Source organism: Nomascus leucogenys, chromosome 6 (genome assembly GCF_006542625.1).
Source record: "Nomascus leucogenys isolate Asia chromosome 6, Asia_NLE_v1, whole genome shotgun sequence".
In the NCBI taxonomy this organism is placed as follows: domain Eukaryota; kingdom Metazoa; phylum Chordata; class Mammalia; order Primates; family Hylobatidae; genus Nomascus; species Nomascus leucogenys.
The window spans coordinates 29,545,041-29,566,735 of NC_044386.1; the positions used below are offsets into that span (position 1 = coordinate 29,545,041).

At 46.9% G+C, this 21,695-nt stretch overlaps 1 protein-coding gene across 5 annotated transcripts in view; it reads left to right on the plus strand.

Moving 5' to 3' along the window:
• PDZD2 (PDZ domain containing 2) overlaps positions 1–21,695 on the plus strand; it is a 470,684-nt gene that overhangs the window by 363,488 nt on the left and 85,501 nt on the right. For 4 of the 5 annotated variants that reach the window (XM_030813944.1, XM_030813945.1, XM_030813946.1 and 1 more), the window contains 2 exons: positions 339–471; positions 10,619–10,771. In XM_030813944.1, coding sequence (XP_030669804.1) covers positions 339–471; positions 10,619–10,771 — 286 coding nt within the window. The remainder of the gene's footprint in view (positions 1–338; positions 472–10,618; positions 10,772–21,695) is intronic. The other variant, XM_030813947.1, reaches the window with a different exon arrangement.

A 21,695-nucleotide genomic window follows, 5' to 3' on the forward strand; every position in this document is an offset into this window, starting at 1 on the left:
AGAAAAGAATGACTGGACTCTCCTCAAACCTTGGGGTCTTGGTTCCTCTATCACCATCTCCACCTGGATGGGAGTTTCACTGACATTGATGGTAGGCTGGTGACCTTAATGTGCATATTACTGAGCCACTGCCTGAAATCATGGAGGGAATCCTCTGATGGGAACCTGGACACACGAATAAAGCAATCGCATCCCCACCTGCCTCTGGCCCTCACAGTATCCTCTTTAGTCCAGTCTTAACCGTCCCTCCTCACGACCCTCCCTAGCTCCAGAAAATGGCCCTTCTCAGGCCCAGAATGTCTTGACAAGGGATTTTTTTCCCATCTCCCTTTCCTCAGGGATGGCAGGCTGTCCTTAGGAGATGAGCTGCTGGTAATCAATGGTCATTTATTGGTCGGGCTCTCCCACGAGGAAGCAGTGGCCATTCTTCGCTCCGCCACGGGAATGGTGCAGCTGGTGGTGGCCAGCAAGGTAGGTCGTGTTTGTTTTTTGGTACTCGTAATGGTGGCGGTGGTGAGTTGGGGTTGAGCCCCACCTCCTTTGCCACACACACACACAAACACACACGTGTGCACTTGTACGTTTGCCTTGGGCCATTGAAACAGCCTTGCTTCCACAGGGCAACGCTATGTGGAGACCCTTAGCTGAAGTGCAGTTAGTTACTTGGCTTTCCTTAAGAAGTTTTTTGTTTTTGTTTTTGTCTTTTTTTTTTTTTTTGAGATGGAGTTTCACTCTTGTTGCCTAGTCTGGAGTGCAATGGCGCAATCTCGGCTCACTGCAACCTCCACCTTCCGGGTTCAAACAGTTCTCCTGCCTCAGCCTCCCAAGTGGCTAGGATTACAGCCGCATGCCATCACATCCGGCTAATTTTGTATTTTTTGTAGAGATGGGGTTTCTCCATGTTGGTCAGGCTGGTCTCAAATTCCTGACCTCAGGTGATGCACCTGCCTTAGCCTCCCAAAGTGCTGGGATTACAGGCGTGAGCCACCATGCCTGGCCCTTTAAGAGTTTTTATAGGTATATGTTAGGGCAGGTGTCCCCAGCACCTGGGCTGTGGATGGGCACTGGTCCGTGGCCTGTTAGGAGCTGGGCTGCGCAGCAGTAGGTGAGCGGCCTGTGAGAGAGCATTACCTCCTGAGACTCCGCCTCCTGTCAGATCAGCGGTGGCACTGGATTCTCATAGGAGGGCGAGCCCTATTGTGAACTGCACATGCAACAGATTTAGGTTGCACGCGTCTTATGAGAATCTAATGCATGATCATCTGAGGTGGGACAGTTTCATACCAAAACCATCCCTCTCGCCCCTACCGTCCTTGGAAAAATTGTCTTCCATGAAACTGGTCTCTGGTGCCAAAAAGGTTGGGGACCGCAGTGTTAGGGGATGGAAAGGAAAGAATAGCACTAAATAAAAGGTAAGAATGGTAATGAAGGACAATGTGGAGAGAGCGGCAGCTCTTCCAGGAGGAGCTGAAGAGGAGACTTGGAAGCCTGGGCAGCTGGAAAGGGAAGAGAGGCTCAGGGGCCGCCGAGGGCAGCCTGTGGCTTCTGCTGTCACTTGTGGCCTCTTGAGTGTTGGAGCTGGAGGAGGCGCTGTGAATCCTGTTTGCCCAGCCAATGTACAAATCAGACAGTGAGGCAGAACTTCCATGGCCGCTACCGTCTTGCAGAGGCCATGATGCCGTCAGCAGTGCCAGGACCCGGGCCCTAACGCCCAGCCCAGTGTCTGTCCCCTGTCTGCCTGCTGCCTCTTCTCCATGGGTCCTCCACAGGTCCTGACACCCCAGGTAGGCCAGAGCTTCTTTCACTCCCACCCTAGAGTGCATTAATATAGTGCCCAATTCTGAGCCCCAGCATCTCCTTGTTAAAGCACTGGCTAAAGTCTGCAGGACTTCACAACTGTGGTGAGAAAGAGGAGGCGTTGACCTCTGGTGTGTCTGAGCTGTGAGCCGATGTGCTGTTGATGAGACCAGGGCAGCATCTATGTGGCCTGGTGAGAAAGAGGAGGCAGTGACCTCTCGTGTGTCTGAGCTGTAGGCCGATGTGCTGTTGATGAGACTAGGGCAGAGTCTTATGTGGCCGAGGAGCTGGTGAAGGGGAGCCATGAGGCTTTATTCCAATTCCAGCCGAGAAGGACGGGATGAGGCCACACCCTCTTAGCCCTGTGCAGCATGACGCTCTTGCTAATATGGGGAATCCTTTTTGCATTATCACTGTTGTTATTTCAAACCTGGCATCGTAGGTCTCTTTATATTTTCCCCCTTAAATTGCAAGATCGATTGCTGATTTTTGGAGTATTGAACAAATAGATGAGAAGAATATTTTGGGTTATCCAAAAAATCTGCTTTCCTTTCTTTACACCTTTTTACCCCAAACCCTTGACCTAGACTCTCAGACTTCCAAAGAGTATCTACAGAGCTCTGGTGAAGACTTGGCAGGAAGAGGGGGCGTCTGAGTCCCTGGAGGTAGGCGCTGAGACCACTGTCCATTCATAGGTCCTTTCCTCCTCTTCCAGAGATACCAAGGGACACCTTGGGGTATCTCTTGAGTCCATCACGCTCCCTGCATGTCTTCACCCAGAGCGTCTGCCTGTGGGCTGTCTGTAGCCCCTCGCTGGAAATGGGGTGGCAGAACAAACCCCGGGATTCTCTCTGTCAGCTGGTGAATTCCACAAGGAGGGAAATGCTGCAAGAGAAGGAGAAACCAGTTCATTATTTTTCCAGATGAAGTGGGAGCCTGAAAGCATCTTTGGGTCTTACACACACACACACACACACACACACACACACACACACCACACACACACACACCCCACACACACTCCACACACACCCCACACACACACCACACACCCCACACACCACCACACACCACACACCCCACACACACACCCCACACACCCCCACACACACCACACACACGCACCACACCCACACACACCCACACACACACACCACACACCCACCACACACCCCCACACACACCACCACACACACACCCACACACACCCCACACACACCCCACACACCCACACACACCCACACACACACACACACACCCCACACACACACCACATACACCACACACACCCCACACACACCCCCCACACACCACCACACACACCACACACACCACACACACCACACCCCCCACACACACCACACACACACCACACACACCACACACACACCAACACACCACACACCACACACACCCCACACACACACCCACACACACCCACACACCCACACACACCACACACACCACCACACACACACACCCACACACACACACCACACACACACACACCCACACACACCACCACACACACACCCACACACACACCCCACACACACCCCACACACACCACACACACACACACACACCCACACACACACCCACACACACACCACATACACCACACACACCCCACACACACACCCCCACACACACCACCACACATACACCACACACACACCACACGACACCACACCCCCCACACACACACCACACACACACCACACATACACCACACACACACCATACACAACCACACACACACCACACACACACCACACACACACCCACACACCCACACACCACACACACCACCACACACACACACCCACACACACACACCACACACACCACACACACACACACCCACACACACCACCACACACACACCCACACACACACCCCACACACACACCACACACCCCACACACACCACACACACACACCACACACACCCACACACACACCCCACACACACCACATACACCACACGCACCCCCACACACACACCCCACACACACACACCACACAACACCACACACACACCACACGTACACCACACACACCCACACACACACACCCACACACACACCACACACACACCATACACAAACCACACACACACCAACACACACACCACACACACACCACACACTTACCACACACCACACCACACACACACACCAAACACACACAAACACCACACCACACACACACACACCCACCACACACACACCACACACCACACCACACACCACACCACACACCACACCACACACACCACACACACATACCACACACATGCACACACACCACACACACACTCCCCCACATACACACCCCCACACACTCCCCCCAACACACACCACATCATAGACACCACACATACACACACACACATGCACACACACACACAGAGGCATGTGTCTGCAGAGAAAGCGCGTTTCATTTGCACAGCCCACCTCCTCAAAATCGTGTGCTGAAGAACATGGGTTTCTGCACGAGCATTCTACCATGTACTGCTAAACCTGCATTTCTTGTGCTGACTTCCTTCTCTTGTTAGTTTTTTTGTTTTTGTTTTTGTTTTTTGAGACTGAGTCTCACTCCTGTCACCCAGGCTGGAGTGCAATGATGTGATCTTGGCTTACTGCAACCTCTGCGTCCTGAGTTCAAGCGATTCTCCTGCCTCAGCCTCCCAAGTAGCTGGGATTACAGGTGCCCACCATCATGTCTGGCTAATTTTCGTATTTTTAGTAGAGATGGGGTTTTGCCATGTTGGCCAGGCTGGTCTTGAACTCCTGACCTCAGGTGATCCACCCACATTGGCCTCCCAAAGTGCTGGGATTGCAGGCATGAGCCACTGCATCCAGCCTCTACTGCTAGTTTGGAAAATGGGGAAGGGGATAGCTTTTCTTTGTCAAGCCATTATCCACAAACACAAAACATAAGATAAAAAAAAAAAAAGGTGGGGGGCACTTATGGGTAAAGCAAATAATGAGGGGGCTTTGAAAACTTGGAAAACTGGTTCCTCAATGATGCCTGCTCCCTGTGAGACACACTGACTTAAAGGAAGAAAGCATGCTACATGTACCAGGTGCCCACAGGGTGCCAGGTGCTTTTCGTTCTTTTTATTCAGTGAATGGTATTAAGTTCCAAGTGGTTGGACTGGGCATGGTGGCTCATGCCTGTAATCCCAGCACTTTGGGAGGCTAAGGAGGAGTATTGCTTGAGTCTAGGAGTTCAAAACCACTCTGGGCAAAATAGTGAGACCTCTTCTCTACAAAAATAAAAAATTAACCATGCATGGTAGCACACACCTGTAATCCGTGCTACTTGGGAGGCTGAAGCAAGAAGATTGCTTGAGTTTAGGAGGTCAAGGCTGCAGTGAGCCATGGCCGTGCCACTACACTCCAGCCTGGGTGACAGAGCAAGACCCTGTCTCAAAAAACAAAAACAAACAAATCCCAGTGGTTAGTTAACTTGCCCTGAGGTCACACAGCAGTAGAAACCAGAATCAGGTTTTAGCCTGAGTCCACCAGACGTCAGAGTTCAAGCTGCTTCTCGTGCACCAAGCTGCCTTTATGCAAATAAAATATAAAGGACACTAGAGCCAATGGTATTAGAAAAAGATAATGTGTTCCTGCTAGAGGCTTTGACTTTTAGGGACGCTTGCTTGGGTCCTCATGGGGCGGAGTAGCATTCCAGAGCCAAAGAATGGGTGTCCATCCAAGTTCTCAATCCATTGGCCCTTGGGCATCTGTACTGAGCTGTGGTGCTAAAGCTGACCCAGGCCTCAGAAGAGTGAGGCCTTTCTCTTCTTCCCATACACTTCATTTTACAGTTAGGCAATAAACTGCTACAGCAGCTGCCTGCTGCTCCTAAACTTCATCTATACCATCCAAGGTCCTCATCCACATAGGAGAAAAAAGCAGCCTTCATGTGCCTCTTGACATGTTTCTCTTCTTTATCCAACAAGAGCAAGTAATCCACAAGCTTCCCTGCTGTCTTCACACTTGAAGAGGGAAGGGAGAGCTTTTGACTTGCTGAATATAAAGAATAACAAAAATGTAAACTATTGTTATTATGGATAATAGTCACCTTGTTGCAAAACTTTAAGGCATTGTTTTGGAAATAGAGCAGTTACTTTCTTGTGGAGAGGATGCCTCCTGTTTCCACACAAATCAATTGTTTGCTTATAGTAGGAGCTTAGGAAGTTTTTATTGAATGAATAAACTCAGAATATACAAGTTAGTTTTGATATTCCTGGAAGCAACATATATCAGTACAGATCTCTTGCTCGCTTTTTTGCTTTTTTCACTCTTGGTTTTTATTAACAAGTAATATATATGTATTGTATCAAATGTGGACAACCCCAAAAAAATACAGAGAAGAAGATGATGAAATTCTCATAATACCACCAATAGTACTTACTATCCATTAACTGGAGTGTCCTTCCAGCTGGGAACATCTATATGTGTGTGCACCATGTACATACGTGTTTTCTGTAAAATGGAGTCAAATACAAGGAAGTGGCATATATACCCTGGAGGCAGTCCCACCTGGACTGAAATCGAGCACAGCCCTTTAAAAGCTGCATGTCCTGGCCAAGTTGTTACCTCTCCTAATTCTCCATTTTCTTCCCTGTACAGTCAGAATCAGTAACTACCTCATGCGGATGATGTTAGGAGGATTAAATGAGATATCAAGGGGGCGGGTGCAGTGGCTCACACCTGTAATCCCAGCAATTTGGGAGGCCAAGGTGGGCGGATCAGTTGAGGTCAGGAATCGAGACCAGCCTGCCCAACATGGTGAAACCCCGTCTGTACAAAAAACACAAAAATTAGCCAGGCATGGTGGCGTGCACCTGTAGTCCCAGCTACTCAGGAGGCTGAGACAGGAGAATCGCTTGAACCCAGGAGGCAGAGGTTGCAGTGAGCCGAGATCGCGCCACTGCACTCCAGCCTGGGTGACAGAGTGAGACTCTGTTTCAAAAAAAAAAAGAAAAAAAAAGATAGCAAGGGCCCTGAGCAGTGTAGCTGGTTATAGCAAGAACTGGGTAAATGTTTGCCTTATGGTTATCACAGTTTATTACCTTTAGCTTATTATTACATACATTATTAATATAGTTATTACATATTACTTTAACCTGCTTTTTCACTGAGCAGCATACTGTAAGAATCTTTCCACGTTAGGAAGTACAATTTTTTTTTTTTTTTGAGATAGAGACTTACATTTTTGCCCAGGCTGGAATTGAGTGGTATAATCATATAGCTCTCTGCAGCCTGAAACCCTGAGGCTCAAGTGATCCTCCCATCTTAGCCTCCCAAGTAACTGGGACTACAGACACGTGCCACCATACATGGCTACTGTTTGTTTGTTTGAGACAGATTTAAACAATTTTTTGTAGAGGCAGTCTCTCTCTGTGTTGCTCAGGCTGGTCTCGAACTCCTGCCCTCAAGTGATCTGCCTACCTAGGCCTCCCAAGGTACTGGGATTACAGGCATGAGCCACTGCTGGGCTCAACACCTTTTTTTTTTTTTTTTTTTCTGAGACAGAGTCTCGCTCTGTCACCCAGATTGGAGTGCGGTGGTACAATCTTGGCTCACTGCGACCTCCGCCTCCTAGGTTCGAGCTATTCTTCTGCCTCAGCCTCCTGAGTAGCTGGGACTGTAGGCACGTGCCACCGCATCTGGCTAATGTTTGTATTTTTAGTAGAGATGGGGTTTCACTATGTTAGCCATGCTGGTCTTGAACTCTTGGCCTCAACTGATCCACCCGCCACAGCCTCCCAAAGTGCTGGGATTACAGGTATGAGGCACCGCACCCAGCCCCAGCACCATTTTCAGTGGTCGCAGAGTAGTCTATCCTGTAGCTGCTATGCCTTTACTTGGCAGTTGGGATTTAAAAAAAAAAACAACTCTTTTCGTTTAATCCAGCAGAAGTAGAATTGACATTACAGAAGAGGACTGAACTCACTTTTTTTTTTCCCTTTCCTTAGATAAGGCCTAACAATATAGTATTCACAATTACTGATCCAAGATAAATGATCTTCAGGTACTTTGAAGGTGGAACCAACGTGAAACTAGTAACAAACATCACTGTCTCTAGGTGCCAGCTTGCTAATATTTAGTAACATCCATTGTTAAGATGGGTTTCATTTGTTTATTTTTTGGTCCTCTTTTCTGTCAACCCTCAAGCAATGTGATTAAATATGATTAAGACGTTCTGTGTGTTTCCTTCCTTGTGGAAATGGCTGACACAAAGGACTGTGGAGAGAACAGGTAGCTCTTCTTGCTCTCTTTCTAGAGCCATGGATTCGCTCTAGAGCCCCAGCCCCCTCCCTGGCCCCTGGCCCTCATGTGCTGCGGCATTTCCCCAGAGGGCTCTGGCTCCTGTGTGGTCCGCATTTGCAGCAAGGCCTTCATGATCTCACCTGCGTCTTACAACCTACTCTAGCCTTACCAGTACATAAGATCAGAAGGCTGTGTGTTGGCAATGCCCCTTCAGAATCTTATCCAAATGAAGTCTGGGCTGGGCGCAGTCCCTCATGCCTGTAATCCCGGCACTTTGGGAGGCTGAGATGGGAGGACGGCTTGAGGCCAGGAGTTCAAGATCAGCCTGGTCAACATAGCGAGACCCCATCTCTATAAAATTATAATAAATAAATAAATGGAGTTTTATTCCATGTATTTTTGTTGACCTTTAAAAGTTGTTCAAGGACTGCCTTCATTGAAAAGACCTTATCTGACATTTTGATTCAGCAATCTAATCTCTTTTGTTTCTTTTCTTTTTTTTTTGAGATGGAGTTTTGCTGTTGTTGCCCAGGCTGGAGTGCAATGGTGCAGTCTCAGCTCACTGCGACCTCCGCCTTCCGGGTTCAAGGGATTCTTGTGCCTCAGTCCCCCAAGTAGCTGGGATTACAGTTGCCCGCCCACCACACCTGGCTAATTTTTGTATTTTTAGTAGAGACGGACGGGGTTTCACCATGTTGGCCAGGCTGGTCTTGAACTCCTGACCTCAGGTGATCCACCCGCCTCGGCCTCCCAAAGTGCTAGGATTATAGGCATGAGCCACTGCGCCCGGCCAGCTGAATCTCTTCCTAATGAGCATATGCTGGGGAAATGGGCACAGGAGCAGGAAGGAGGAGATCATGGATATGTGAGCTCTGGGCTAGGCCTGGGGACACAGCAGTGAATGGAAATGGTGTTAGGTGGGAGCAATTCTCAGACACGCAGGGGAGATACACAAGTAGACACACTGCAAGGGGATGAAAGCAGTAGTCAAAGACTTTGGAGGAGAAAGGAGAGGCAAATGAAGTGGCTCCTGAGATGACCCAGGTGGGCTTTCAGAAGGAGAGGTGTTCAAACCTTGCCCGCGTGGGCCTCAGTCGTGAAAGGAAGGGTGGTCCGAGCAGAGGGAGCTGCTGGCGGAAAAAGCAGTGGGCAAGAAAGAGTCCAAAGGGTTTGGAAGGCAGTATGGCATCAGAGTGGGTTGGTGGGGAGACTGGAGGAGGGGGATGAGTTTGGAGAGCGGGGCAGAAGCAGCTCTATAAGACGCTGATCTAGCCGGGCTCGGTGGCTCATGCCTATAATCCCAGCACTTTGGGAGGCCAAGGCGGGCAGATCACAAAGTCAGGAGTTCGAGACCAGCCTGGCCAACATAGTGAAAACCCCATCTTTACTGAAAATATAAAAATTAGCCAGGCATGGTGGCGCGTGCCTGTAGTCTCAGCTACTTGGGAGTTGAGGCAGGAGAATCGCTTGAACCGGGGAGGTGGAGGTTGTGGTGAGCTGAGATTGTGCCACTGCATTCCAGCCTGGGCAACAGAGCGAGACTCTGTCTCAAAAAAAAAAAAAAATTAAAATTAAAAAATCAATAAAAAAAAGATGCTGACCTCTTTAGATAGCATCCTGAAAGCAGCCCAGGGGAGGCCAGCCAAGGATCTTTGGCCAGGTGTGGTGACTCACTCCTGTAATCCCTGCACTTTGGGAAGCCAAGGCAGGAGAATGGCTTGAGCCCAGGAGTTCGAGACCAGCCTGGGCAACATAGACCTTGTCTTTACAAAAAAAATTTTTTAATTAGCCAGGCATGGTGGTGCATGCCTGTAGTTCCAGCTACTCAGGAGGCTGAGGCAGGAGGATCACTTGAGCCCAGAGGTTTGAGGTTGCAGTGAGCCATGATTGCACCACTGCACTCAGCCTGGGTGACAGAATAAGACCTTGTCTATTTAAAAAAAAAAGATTGTTTTATAAAGGGATTTTAAATTCAGGGAGCTTGGATTGCCCATAGAAGCACTGAGCTAAAGGCTCAGTGTGGTGGCTCACGCCTGTAATCCCAGCACTTTGGGAGGCTGAGGCAGATAGATCACTTGAGGTCAGGAGTTGGAGACTAGCCTGGCCAACATGGTGAAACCCTGTCTCTATTAGAAATACAGTGTCAGGTGTGGTGGCTCATGCCTGTATTCCCAGCTACTTGGGAGGCTGATGCAGGAGAATCACTTGAACCCAGGAGGCGGAGGTTGCAGTGAGCCAAGATTGCACCACTGCACTCCAGCCTGGGCAACAGAGCAAGGTTGTCTCAAAAAAAAAAAGAAAAGAAAAGAAAGAAACAGCTAAGAATCACACATTCTCTGGGGGGAAAAATGGGTTTGGGTTTAAATTGGGTCCACACCCCTGACCTTGGAGGTAACCTTGCAGACACAGAACATTTACTCCATGTAGTCTTTGGGTTGGGAGCACGTAGCTTGACTCTGCCTGGTTGCCTTCAAGAACTGCTTGGTTCTGGGGAGTAATTCATGGATGGGCCTTTAATTGTGTCCCCATAGGAAAACTCCGCGGAGGACCTCCTCAGGTTAACGTCTAAGAGCTTGCCGGATCTGACCAGCTCGGTAGAAGATGTGTCCTCCTGGACTGATAACGAAGACCAGGAGGCAGACGGGGAAGAGGACGAAGGAACCAGCTCTTCTGTCCGGAGAGCAGTAAGTGGCTCTGTGCTCCTGGTTTTCTGTTGGAATTACGTTTTTCTGAAGTCCTGGGCGCCAGGATTAGGGGATAAATGCTTGAGATAGTATGATAGAGACCATGATGGGAAAAGACCCCAGTGCATTCTTTCTATCTTTTTCTCGGAATCTCTGAGAAAAATGTGTGAGGGTGATTTTTTTCCTTTCAGGAAAAAAATGAAATGGTAAACAAGATAAGCAACCCAGGGGGCTGGGCACAGTGGCTCACACCTGTAATGCCAGCACTTTTGGAGGCTGAGGCAGGTGGATCACCTGAGGTCAGGAGTTCAAGACCAGCATGGCCAACATGATGAAACCTAGTCTCTACTAAAAATACAAAAATTAGCCAGTCGTGGTGGTGCGTGCCTGTAATTCCAGCTACTCAGGAGGCTGAGGCAAGAGAATCGTCTGAGCCCAGGAGGCAGAGGTTGCAGTGAACTGAGATCTCGCCACTGCACTCAAGCCTGGGCTACAGAGTGAGACTCCCTCTCAAGCAAAACAAAACAAAACAAAACAAAAAACAACTGGATATTGAGTTCAGTGCATATATTAATTTCTAGAATGCTTTATAATATATACAAGGATTTTGCTGCTATGCCTTGCTAGTGTGTTTGACAACTACTATTAGAATTTAAACTTGGATGGAGAGATTTCTGGTTCAAAGTGGAATGTTAAAATAACATAAAAAGGCTAGATGCCGTGGCTCATGCCTGTAATCCCAGCACCTTGGGAGGCCAAGGTGGGTGGATTGCTTGAGCTCAGGAGTCGGAGACCAGCGTGGCCAATGTGACGAAACCCCATCTTTACAAAAAAGACAAAAAATTAGCCAGGTGTGGTGGGTGCCTGTAGTCCCAGCTACTCAGGAGGCTGAGGCAGGAGGATCACTTGAGCCTGAGAGATCAAGCCTTCAGTGAGCTATGATCATGCCACTGCTCTCCAACCTGGGCTACAGAGCAAGACCCTGTCTCAAAAAATAATAATAATATAAGGCTCTGTGGTCTCTTCTTTGTGTCCCAAATCTGAAAGATGTGTCATTTTTAGTGTGAACTCTTGCTAGCCCTTGTTCCCCATCTAAACAGCTGTGGGGCGGGTGGGCGCCCTCTCTCTGCCCCTTGGAGCCCCTTCCTCCTTCCCACTCTCCTGAACCTAGGCAGCATAGGTAAGCACTGGAAAATCAGCTTCGCTTACAATAAGGCCTTAGAAGATGAAAGACGCATCTCATTTACCACAATAAGCTATATTTAAAGAGGGAAAAGTTGCTTTTCGTCTTCCTTTTTGTTCCTGGAAACCTAGGGCTACCAAGCATGGTTGTGCAGGTTGTGGACTGCACAAAGGCGTCACTTGTAAGGGTGTACCATTCACATTATAAACATCATAAGCTTTTAGATTTATTATAACCGTTTACTGAATGATGGCAGTATAGGGGCTCCCTGTGCTCTGTGCTGGCACGGCAGTTACCCTCTGCTCCTTGTTTTCCATGATACAAGAAGGGAAGTGATGTGGCGGTGCAGCAGCAGACTTCAGCTCCAGCGCAGCTCCAGCATTCTCACCTTTTCTTACCGTATATCCTTCACTAGCAGCTCTCCAGCCCAGGGGGTTCCTCATTGCTCTCGTCCCCTCCTGTTCCCACGGTCTGGAGGGCTCATCCCTGCTGAGCAGGATCTCATTGCTCAGCAGTTGTGCCTGGAGACATCTCAGCCAGCTTTCAGTGGAAAGCTAAGTAAGCCCCGGGTCTGCGGCAAGGACAGCCCTGCAGCACATCTGCACCCCCTCTGCTGAGCCTCCAAGCCATTGACAGAGCATAACAGCTCTTTGTAGAGAGCTTACGAACACACATATTTAAAAAAATTTTATTTATTTATTTTTTATTTTTTAGAGACAGAGTCTTGCTCTGTCGCCCAGACTGTAGTGCAGTGGCGTGATCTTGGCTCACTGCAACCTCCGCCTCCCAGGTTCTAGCAATTCTCCTGCCTCAGCCTCCCGAGTAACTGGGACTGCAGATGCCCGCCGCCGCGCTTGGCTAATTTTTTGTATTTTCATTAGTAGAGACGAGGTTTCACTATGTTGCCAGGCTGGTCTTGAACTCCTGAGCTCAGGCAGTCCACCTGCCTCAGCCTCCCAAAGTGCTAGGATTACAGGCGTGAGCCACCGCACCTGGCCCCAAAAAAAATTTCTTCAGTCATACTTTCTTGCAAAAAAAAGTGCAAGGAATGATTTAATTCGAACTTCATATACTAAATACTAGTATATGAAGCTCTAATAAATAACCTATCACATATATTAAATATATTACATGTTAGGTAATGTATTTTTATTTAAATTATTAAACTTACAATTTAAATAAATTATAATTCTAATGACTACATATAATTTAAATTATGCATAATTTATATGAGTTTTTCTGAGTATAAAAGTAATATTTTACTATGTAAATGTTTTTGACCAAAAAAACCCAAAAAAATCCTAAAGACAGGATAAATCACCAGCAATCCTATATTCAAAGATAGCCATCTATAATAGTTTGCTGTGGCTTTCTAATTTTTTTCTTTAAGCACATTTGTATTTTTAATTGACCTTATATTAACATACTTATGAAACGTTATGGTCTTAATGACATAATCGTGAACGTATCCCTATGTCATTAAGGGGTCTTCTGAAACATGATTTATAATGGCTAATATTCCTTAACATGAAAGTGCCATAATTTGTTTCACCAATGTACTTCACATTTTATATTCAATTTTTTTTAAAATGTAATTTCGTATAGAACATCTTTGCTCCTATATCTCTCTGTGTTGTTTTTTTTTGGACATTTCCTTACATGGCTTATAGCAGTAAAATTGCTTGGTAAAAGGTTTTTTTCTGGAGAGATTATAGTAATTTACACTTACTTGTAGCATAGGCCAGTTCCCACCATCACCAAAAACATTATCTTTAGAAAAGTTTACCAATTACTCACACATTGTTTTATAAGTTTATTACTGTAGTTTTTCAAGGGAATTTCAATGCATTTTGTGGTAACACACTGGATTTGGGAAGCTTTGTGTTGCCTCTAAGGGGAAGCTAAGCCTCTCGGCAATATTTCGCCACCATTGTACCTGTTGTCCTGGCTCTGTTTCTGGGTTTCTCTGTCATGTCACCAGAAGCTCTTAATACACTGATCCTAAGCCCATTATCTTCAGTGGAGAAACCAGCACTGATCCTATGTTGACAATTCTCCTTCCCTTGTGCACCAGACAGGACACCACCTCCACCTCCCTCCCCTTTTGCTCCACCTCCATCACAAGGCACTCACGGAGGAGGTGGAACGGGGCTTCATGCCTGGCCATCACCGAAGCCTCAACACCCATCATTTCTCAGCCATCTCTTGAGCTCTGGTTTCAGCCCAGGGGAACCAGGCCTGAGACAGAGCCCTGCAGGGGGCAGAAAGTGTGAGCAGCCGGGAGAGGACATTTCCCAGGCTTCACAGTCTACCAGGGTCGGCCCTGCTGTGCCTATAAAGGTGCTGAACTACTGAAAAAATGTTATTTCTTTTTTAGTTATATGTTCACAATTCATGATTCTTTGTTTCAGCATTTTTAAAGATGAAAGGACCACTTAAAGAAATGTGGTACTGTTTTAATCAAATGAGTTACAAAAAAGCCTTTTATTTCACAGATGATGATGATTAAATCTGCCACCAAATTCTAGCCAGACATGGACTATTTTTGCACCTGTATGTCGTGGTGTGCTCTGAGCACTTAAGCTGAGCAAATGTAATACAAATGCTGAGGATCTGCCATGTGTCCCCTTATGATTTATTTTTAATGGCTACAATAAAGAGCAATGAGATTTTCCTCTCAGAAAGCTCCATCCATGCTTAGAATAAAACCATGTGGTGAATATCAAGTTTAAGGAGTAGAAGCCAGTGAAAAAGAGAATGGGAACATGATGGTGAAACCCCACAATCATTTGCATAATTGTCTGTCATCTCAGTGGGGTCTGGCTTCAGTGACAGTTGGCCAGGCTGGTCTTGAACTCCTGACCTCAGGTGATCTGCCCACCTCAGCCTCCCAAAGTGCTGGGATTACAGTCGGTAGCCACTACACCTGGCCCGACAATTTTTTTTTCTAGAGACAGGGTCTTGCTCTGGCTGTACCCAGGCTGAAGTGCAGTGGTGCGATCATAGCTCACTGTAACCTCAAAACTCCTGGGCTCAGGCAATCCTCCCACCTCAGCCTCCTGAGTAGCTGGGAGTACAGGTGCACGCCACCACGTCCTGCTAATTTTTTAAGTACTTTTTTTGTAGGGATGGGGCATTGCTATGTTGCCCAGCCTGGTTTCAAACTCCTGGCCTCAAGCAATCCTCCCACCTCTGCCTCCCAAATATCTGGGATTACAGAAGTGAGCCACCTCGCCTGGCAATTCAATGACAATATTTTAAATGAGAATCTGGCATGTCACTTAAATGTTTAAGATCTCCAATAAAATGAGTGGCACATGTGTTGCGATTATTGGCTATTCAAACAAAGTATGTGTTCTTAAGTGTAAATAATTTCTTTGAAAAAGAAAAGAAAAAAAGATTTTTCTCATGAAAAATCTATTTTCTAGCCTTCTGAGAGAGAAACTTTAAAATGAAAAGAAGAGGAAGAGTTTCAGTAGTAATAGAGTGTGAAATGGGTGATAGTTATTAAGTGATTGGGGACTCTCTCCCTTTTTATATTTGTAACAAAGAAAAAATTGAAGCAATGGTTGTCTTTGCCAAATCTGCAATTGGAAAGCTCAGCTCGGAAGAGTTTGTTTAGCACATCAATCAGGAGACCCGTATCCGGCTTCCTTTGCCATCAAGCGAATCAGTTCTAACATTTTTGGAATCACAAGTTTGGAAAAATCTTAGAGAACTTTTGGGCCATTGAGGTTTTAAAAGGAATAAAGGACCTGTTTCTTACAAGCAAAGAAGAGCAAAGCAGGACCTTCCGATTCTGTGAGTCCAATATGGGTGTTTGATTCTTTGTTGGAGGAACTGCCAGGGGTATGGGAACCTGAAAGCCAGTACCCTCGAGTGTAGATATGAGGCCTGTGGAAAGAAAGGAAGGGACCTCTTGTGTTTTATTTGGACTGAATAATTGATCAAATGTCCACTCTAAATGCTTCCAAATGTGTCCGGGCAGTAAGGACTTCTGTTGCAGAATCTGAATGTATGATTTTTGGTTGATTCATGGTGTCCTAGATGGGAAACTCTCTCTTGTTGTGGGGTTGACCTGGTTTTTTCTGGCAAATTGAACTTAGAGTCTAATACAAAGAACAATGAACAGCAAGGGTGTAAACCTGCGATTAGCATTAAAACAGAAAGACGCAGAGTCTGACTGGAAGGCAGATCTTCAGAGAACTGTTAATGCTGAGAGACACCAGCGTGGAGCTCTCTACTTCTAAGGGGAGCGCATGTTCTTCCCCTGAGGCCTTGAGGATAGAGGGTTACCACTTAGGCTGCTTCTGTGGGCAGTGTGGGCTGAGCCTCACAGTCTCTCTGAGCCCAGGGCAATCACAGCAGCCTCCGCTTATGGATTCCCCACTCTGCCCCTGGGTCAAGAACAGTCTGCCCTTCTCTTGCTTCCACTTGCTAATTTATGTAACTTCAGGATTCACCTCTTCCAGGAAGTCTTCCCAGAGCGACACATCCTACCTCCCTGGGCCCCCAGCACGCAGTGTGCCCTATGTCGTCTTCCCTGGCCCTTAACTCAGATTGGAGCGACATCGTTATTCAAGTGACAGCTCATTTAATGTCATCCTCCATGAGTAGAGGGTCTGCGGGGGCAGGGCCCCTGTCAGGTTTGCTCACTTGCGTCTCCCAGGTCCTCACTGTCACTGTGTGTGTATGGAGAGAGATGGATGGTTGGACAGATGTGCAGCTGGGGGGGGATGGTTGGTGTGCCCTCTCACCATCCCGTAATGCCCCCTGCATACCTCTCGTCGTAAGGTTTGGTCATCTTCCACTGTCTACCCCAGCATACCATGAATTTAAAATGGCCTGGGCCGGGCACAGTGGCTCACACCTGTAACCCCAGCACTTTGGAAGGCCTAGGCAGGCGGATCACTTGAGGTCAGGAGTTCGAGATCAGCCTGGCCAATATGGCAAAACCCCATCTCTACTAAAAATACAAAAAAAAATTAGCCAGGTGTGGTGGCTCACGCCTATAATCCCATCTACGAGGGAGACTGAGGCACAAGAATCGCTTGAACCCCGGGGGCGGACGTGGCAGTGAGCCGAGATGGGTGCCACTGCACTCCAGCCTGGGTGACAGAACCAGACCCTGTCTCAAAAAAAAAAAAAATTAAAAAGAAAAAAATAGTTTAAAATGGCCTTAGCACATAGTGGACATTTGTTTCTGTCCCCAAATGAGAGAAAGTCTCTCTGCTACTCCCTTCTGGGAATTTCTGTCTGGGATAAGAATATCAGTGATTTAGACATCATTTTTTGAAGTGTAACATTGGGAGAACACAGTGTCCCTTCCCTTAAAATAGGATATTTGTGGTAGCATCTCATTAACAGATAAGTAGATTTCTTTCTTTTTGTTTGGTTAAGGTTAGAAACCTGCAAGCAGCTAGAGGGAATTTAGGACTTGGTTTTTAATGAATCAGCAGCAAAAACAAAGGATTAAATATCCCAGGGGGAGTTGGTGAAGAAATAAGTGGGATATAAGTGAAAAGACCAAAAAGGCACCAGGGCAAAGAGCCCAGAACTGTGAGTGTCCGAGATGTGGGTTGTGGTAAACAACCATAAAGTGTCAGAACTGCAGGGAACCTTGGGGAGTAACTGGTCCCAACCTCGCATTTTACAAGCTGGAGATCTACAATGAGAGGGCAGACCACGGGCTCCGCTGATAGCAAACTTGTTCCCCTGGAAAAGTCACGTTATAGCTCAAGGCAGCTGTGAGGGGAAAAAAAAGAGCCAGGACAAAGAGATGAATGCAGTGCTAAGAGTTCACAGACTTTACCGAAATGCAGAAGGATCACTGTTTATGCAAAAGCATGAATGGGCACAGGGAGCTTCCACACTCCTGCATCCGGCTCATGTGCGCTCTGGAGAGGCCTCCTTGGCAGGTCTGAGTGGAGTAGGGCCCAGGAGTCTGTGTTTCTGGTGATTCTGATGCTCAGCGAGATTATAAAAAGTGAAAGTGGCAAGGCTTCTAAGAGTCTCCCAGCTAGGGGCTGGGCGATGCCCAGGGACCTCTGTGTGCACAGCGTTGAGACAAGGGGAGGTTTTAGGCCCCCAACTGTCTCCCTGTTTTCTGCAGTTCGGGGACAGAGGGAGTGAGGCCAAGGTGTTTGTGGTGCTCGTGGGAAACTTAGAAGCATAGATCCCCCAGCCTGCCCCGGATCGTCATGGGCACAGACTGGCTTGCACATCATTGTTCTCATTGCCTTCCCAGACACCAGTTCCTGTTATATAGACGAGAGCTGCTGATGCAGAAACTGCCTCATTCTCGGCACTAACCCGCAGCAGGTGGTCACACATGCCGATCCACAGCTCCCTGAATTGTGCATTTTCTCCCCACTGCCCCAAACTGAACTCTCTCCCCCACCTCAGCCCGGGACTTCCCAAGTAGGTCTCAGTTCACTTAGACGTTCCTTAAGCAACACTTCAGCTGGCACAGGATGTATAAAAGGTTGCTTGAAACTCAATGCCTTATGTCGGATTGCCAGAGCAAGATAGGAAAGACAAGACTGCAATGATTGCTGGGCTAAGAAAATAAGATTTACATTTGGGGGTGGTTTTTGTTTGGTTTGGTTTTATATTTAAGAAGATGAAGTGATTATTTAAGTGGGTGGAGGAAGAAAGGAGATAAGAGTAATTACTTGGCCAAGATGAATTGCCTGGAAAACTGCTGAAGTTTGAATTAGGCTTACTCCTGTGTCACACTCTCAGGGGCCTGTTCCAACTGGCTACCTGGCCTTGCTGCATCTTTTTTTTTTTTTTTTTTTTTGAGACGGAGTCTTGCTCTGTCGCCCAGGCTGGAGTGCAGTGGCGCAATCTCGGCTCACTGCAAGCTCCGCCTCCCGGGTTCACGCCATTCTCCTGCCTCAGCCTCTCCGAGTAGATGGGGTTTCACCGTGGTCTCGATCTCCTGACCTCGTGATCCGCCCACCTCGGCCTCCCAAAGTGCTGGGATTACAAGCGTGAGCCACCGCGCCCGGCCCCTTGCTGCATTTTTATCTAAGGAGTTTGCAGTTCTCTAGGTAAACAGCTCATGTCATTTGCATAGAAACGCTTTGTTTTTTTGAGACAGGGTCTCACTCTGTTGCCTAGTCTGGAGTGCAATGGCACAATTATGGCTCACTGCAGCCTTAACCTCGTGGGCTCAAGAGATCCTCCCACCTCAGCCTCCTGAGTAGCTAGGATTACAGTTGCATGCCACCATGCCCAGCTAATTTCTTTGTATATTTTGTAGAGACGGGGTCTCCCTATGTTTTCTAGGCTGGTCTCAAACTGCTGGGCTCAAGCAATCCTCCCGTCTCAGCCTCCCAAAGTACTGGGATTATAGGCATGAGCCACGTTTCCCAGCCAGAAAAGCAAATATTGTATTTCACATGGATCCTCAAAGAGCAGTGGTCTCCATAATAGAATAGGCACACCCAGAGGAGAAGCCAGATGATCCCTTGGGGTGTGGGAAGAAAATATTAGAACGTATGTAGGTCTTACCATATTTTAGATTGTTTTGTTTTATGTCTACGTTAGGAGTGCTTGATGGCTTCTCAGCCTAGAAAGACTGACATCATAGCATGGAGCATTAGGAAATACAGTTAAAAAAATTTCCTTACTATGCAATCAACTTTATTATCGTTCTTTGGATTTGAAAAATTCTTTCAGATTTCAATGAAAATAAAATATGAATCATTGGAGCATATAATAAAGTTTCTTGGCCCTCAAGTTAATTTCTTTTATGAACATAATATGTAGAAGTCATGTAATGACTTTCTCACGGGAGGTAAGTTGCTTCCTGTCTTTGCGCATTTCATTAGTGTTCCAAGATGCCTTCTCACCCCCGTTCCAAATTTTCCTCTTATTTGTACCACTTCTATTTAGTCAATTTCAGTTTATATGTCCTTAAAGGTTTATGTCTGTGGTCCACAAGTTGAAATGTAAAGTAGAATATATATATATATATATATATATTTTTTTTTTTTTAATTTAATTTTTTTTTTGAGACAGAGTCATCCTCTGTTGCCCAGACTGGAGTACAGTGGCACAATCTCAGCTCAGTGCAACCTCCGCCTCCATGCCTGGCTAATTTTTGTATTTTTAGTGGAGACAAGGTTTCACCATGTTGACCAAGCTGGTCTCAAACTCCTGACCTCGTGATCCGCCTGCCTTGACCTCCCAAAGTGCTGGGATTACAGGCGTGAGCCACCGTGCCCAGCCAAAATAGAATATATTAAGACTCGAAGATGGCTGTTCAGAAATGAAACTGAAATAAAAATTTCTTCTGCCATAGACAAAATTATGGCAGTAACCACACGAGGTGGGAACAGGGTAATGTGGCTCATTTTTGCACCTTATATCTCAGGATAACTCTGTTTATGAGCTTCGCTAAGCCTTTAAGGTAACAAAAATCCTTGAGATGTGTCTTCTGAGACTGTAATGTAGATAATGCTGCTGCACTGTCAGAATCTTACTCTTAAGAGGAACAGGAGATCCTCACTTAGTTTCAGTTTCAGTTATTGTGCTGGATTATAGGCAAATGACAAAATGATCTTTTTTTTTTGAGACAGAGTCTCACTGTCACCCAGGCTGGAGTGTAGCGGCGTGATCTCGGCTCACTGCAACCTCCGCCTCCCAGGTTCAAGCGATTCTCCTGCCTCAGCCTCCCAAGTAGCTGGGACTATAGGTGCACGTCACCATGCCTGGCTAATTTTTTGTATTTTTAGTAGAAACAGTGTTTCACCATGTTGGCCAGGCTGGTCTTGAACTCCTAACCTCAAGTGATCTGCCCACCTCGGCCTCCCAAAGTGCTGGGATTACAGGAGTGAGCCACTGCACCTGGCCAACAAAATGATCTTTGATGGTGCATAAATGAGTTAGATAAATGGGCATTGGGTGCCGGTGGGGGGAAGAAACCCCACCTTACTTAAAGACTTCATGTGCATTGGAAGATTTGGAATTTTGTTTGTTTGTTTGTTTACATTTTCCTCTTTTTAGCCACATCTTATGCAACATGGTAGCACACAGCCTGAGAAATAAAGCAAAATACAAGAGGTCAGAAATTCCCCTGTGGAATCCAGGGCAGAAATTTCACAAAGAAATGGAGCGATTTAGGACAAACTCCTCACCCCACCCCCTACTATTCTGTTTGCTTGCCTTTTTTTTTTTTTTTTAATTGTTGTTGTTTTTGAGACAGAGTCTCACTCTGTCAACCCAGCTGGAGTGCTGTGGCATGATCTTGGCTCACTGCAACCTCTGCCTCCCGGGTTTAAGCGATTCTCATGTCTCAGCCTCCTGATTTCAAGCAATTCTCGTGCCTCAGCCTCCTGAGTAGCCGGGATTACAGGCACCTGCCATCATGCCTGGGTAATTTTTGTATTTTTTAGTAGAGATGGGGTTTCACCATGTTGGCCAGGCTGGTCTTGAACTCCTGACCTCAAGTGATCCACCTGCCTCAGCCCCCTAAACTGCTGGGATTATAGGCATGAGCCACCACATCTGGCCTCCACATCTGGCCTCCTGACAGAGACTTTCTAACTCCTCCAAGCCTTCAGTCATCTCTGCTTTCTCTGATTGCCAGTTTTACCTGTTTCTCACATTTTAGCACTTAGAATCAGAAAGTCAGCTCCTGGTTTGTTAATGGGCAGGTGTTTTCCAAAATTTGTTGGTAAAGCTTTTGTTTGGATATTCAAATTTATTTCCCCTTGAAACAAATATATCTAC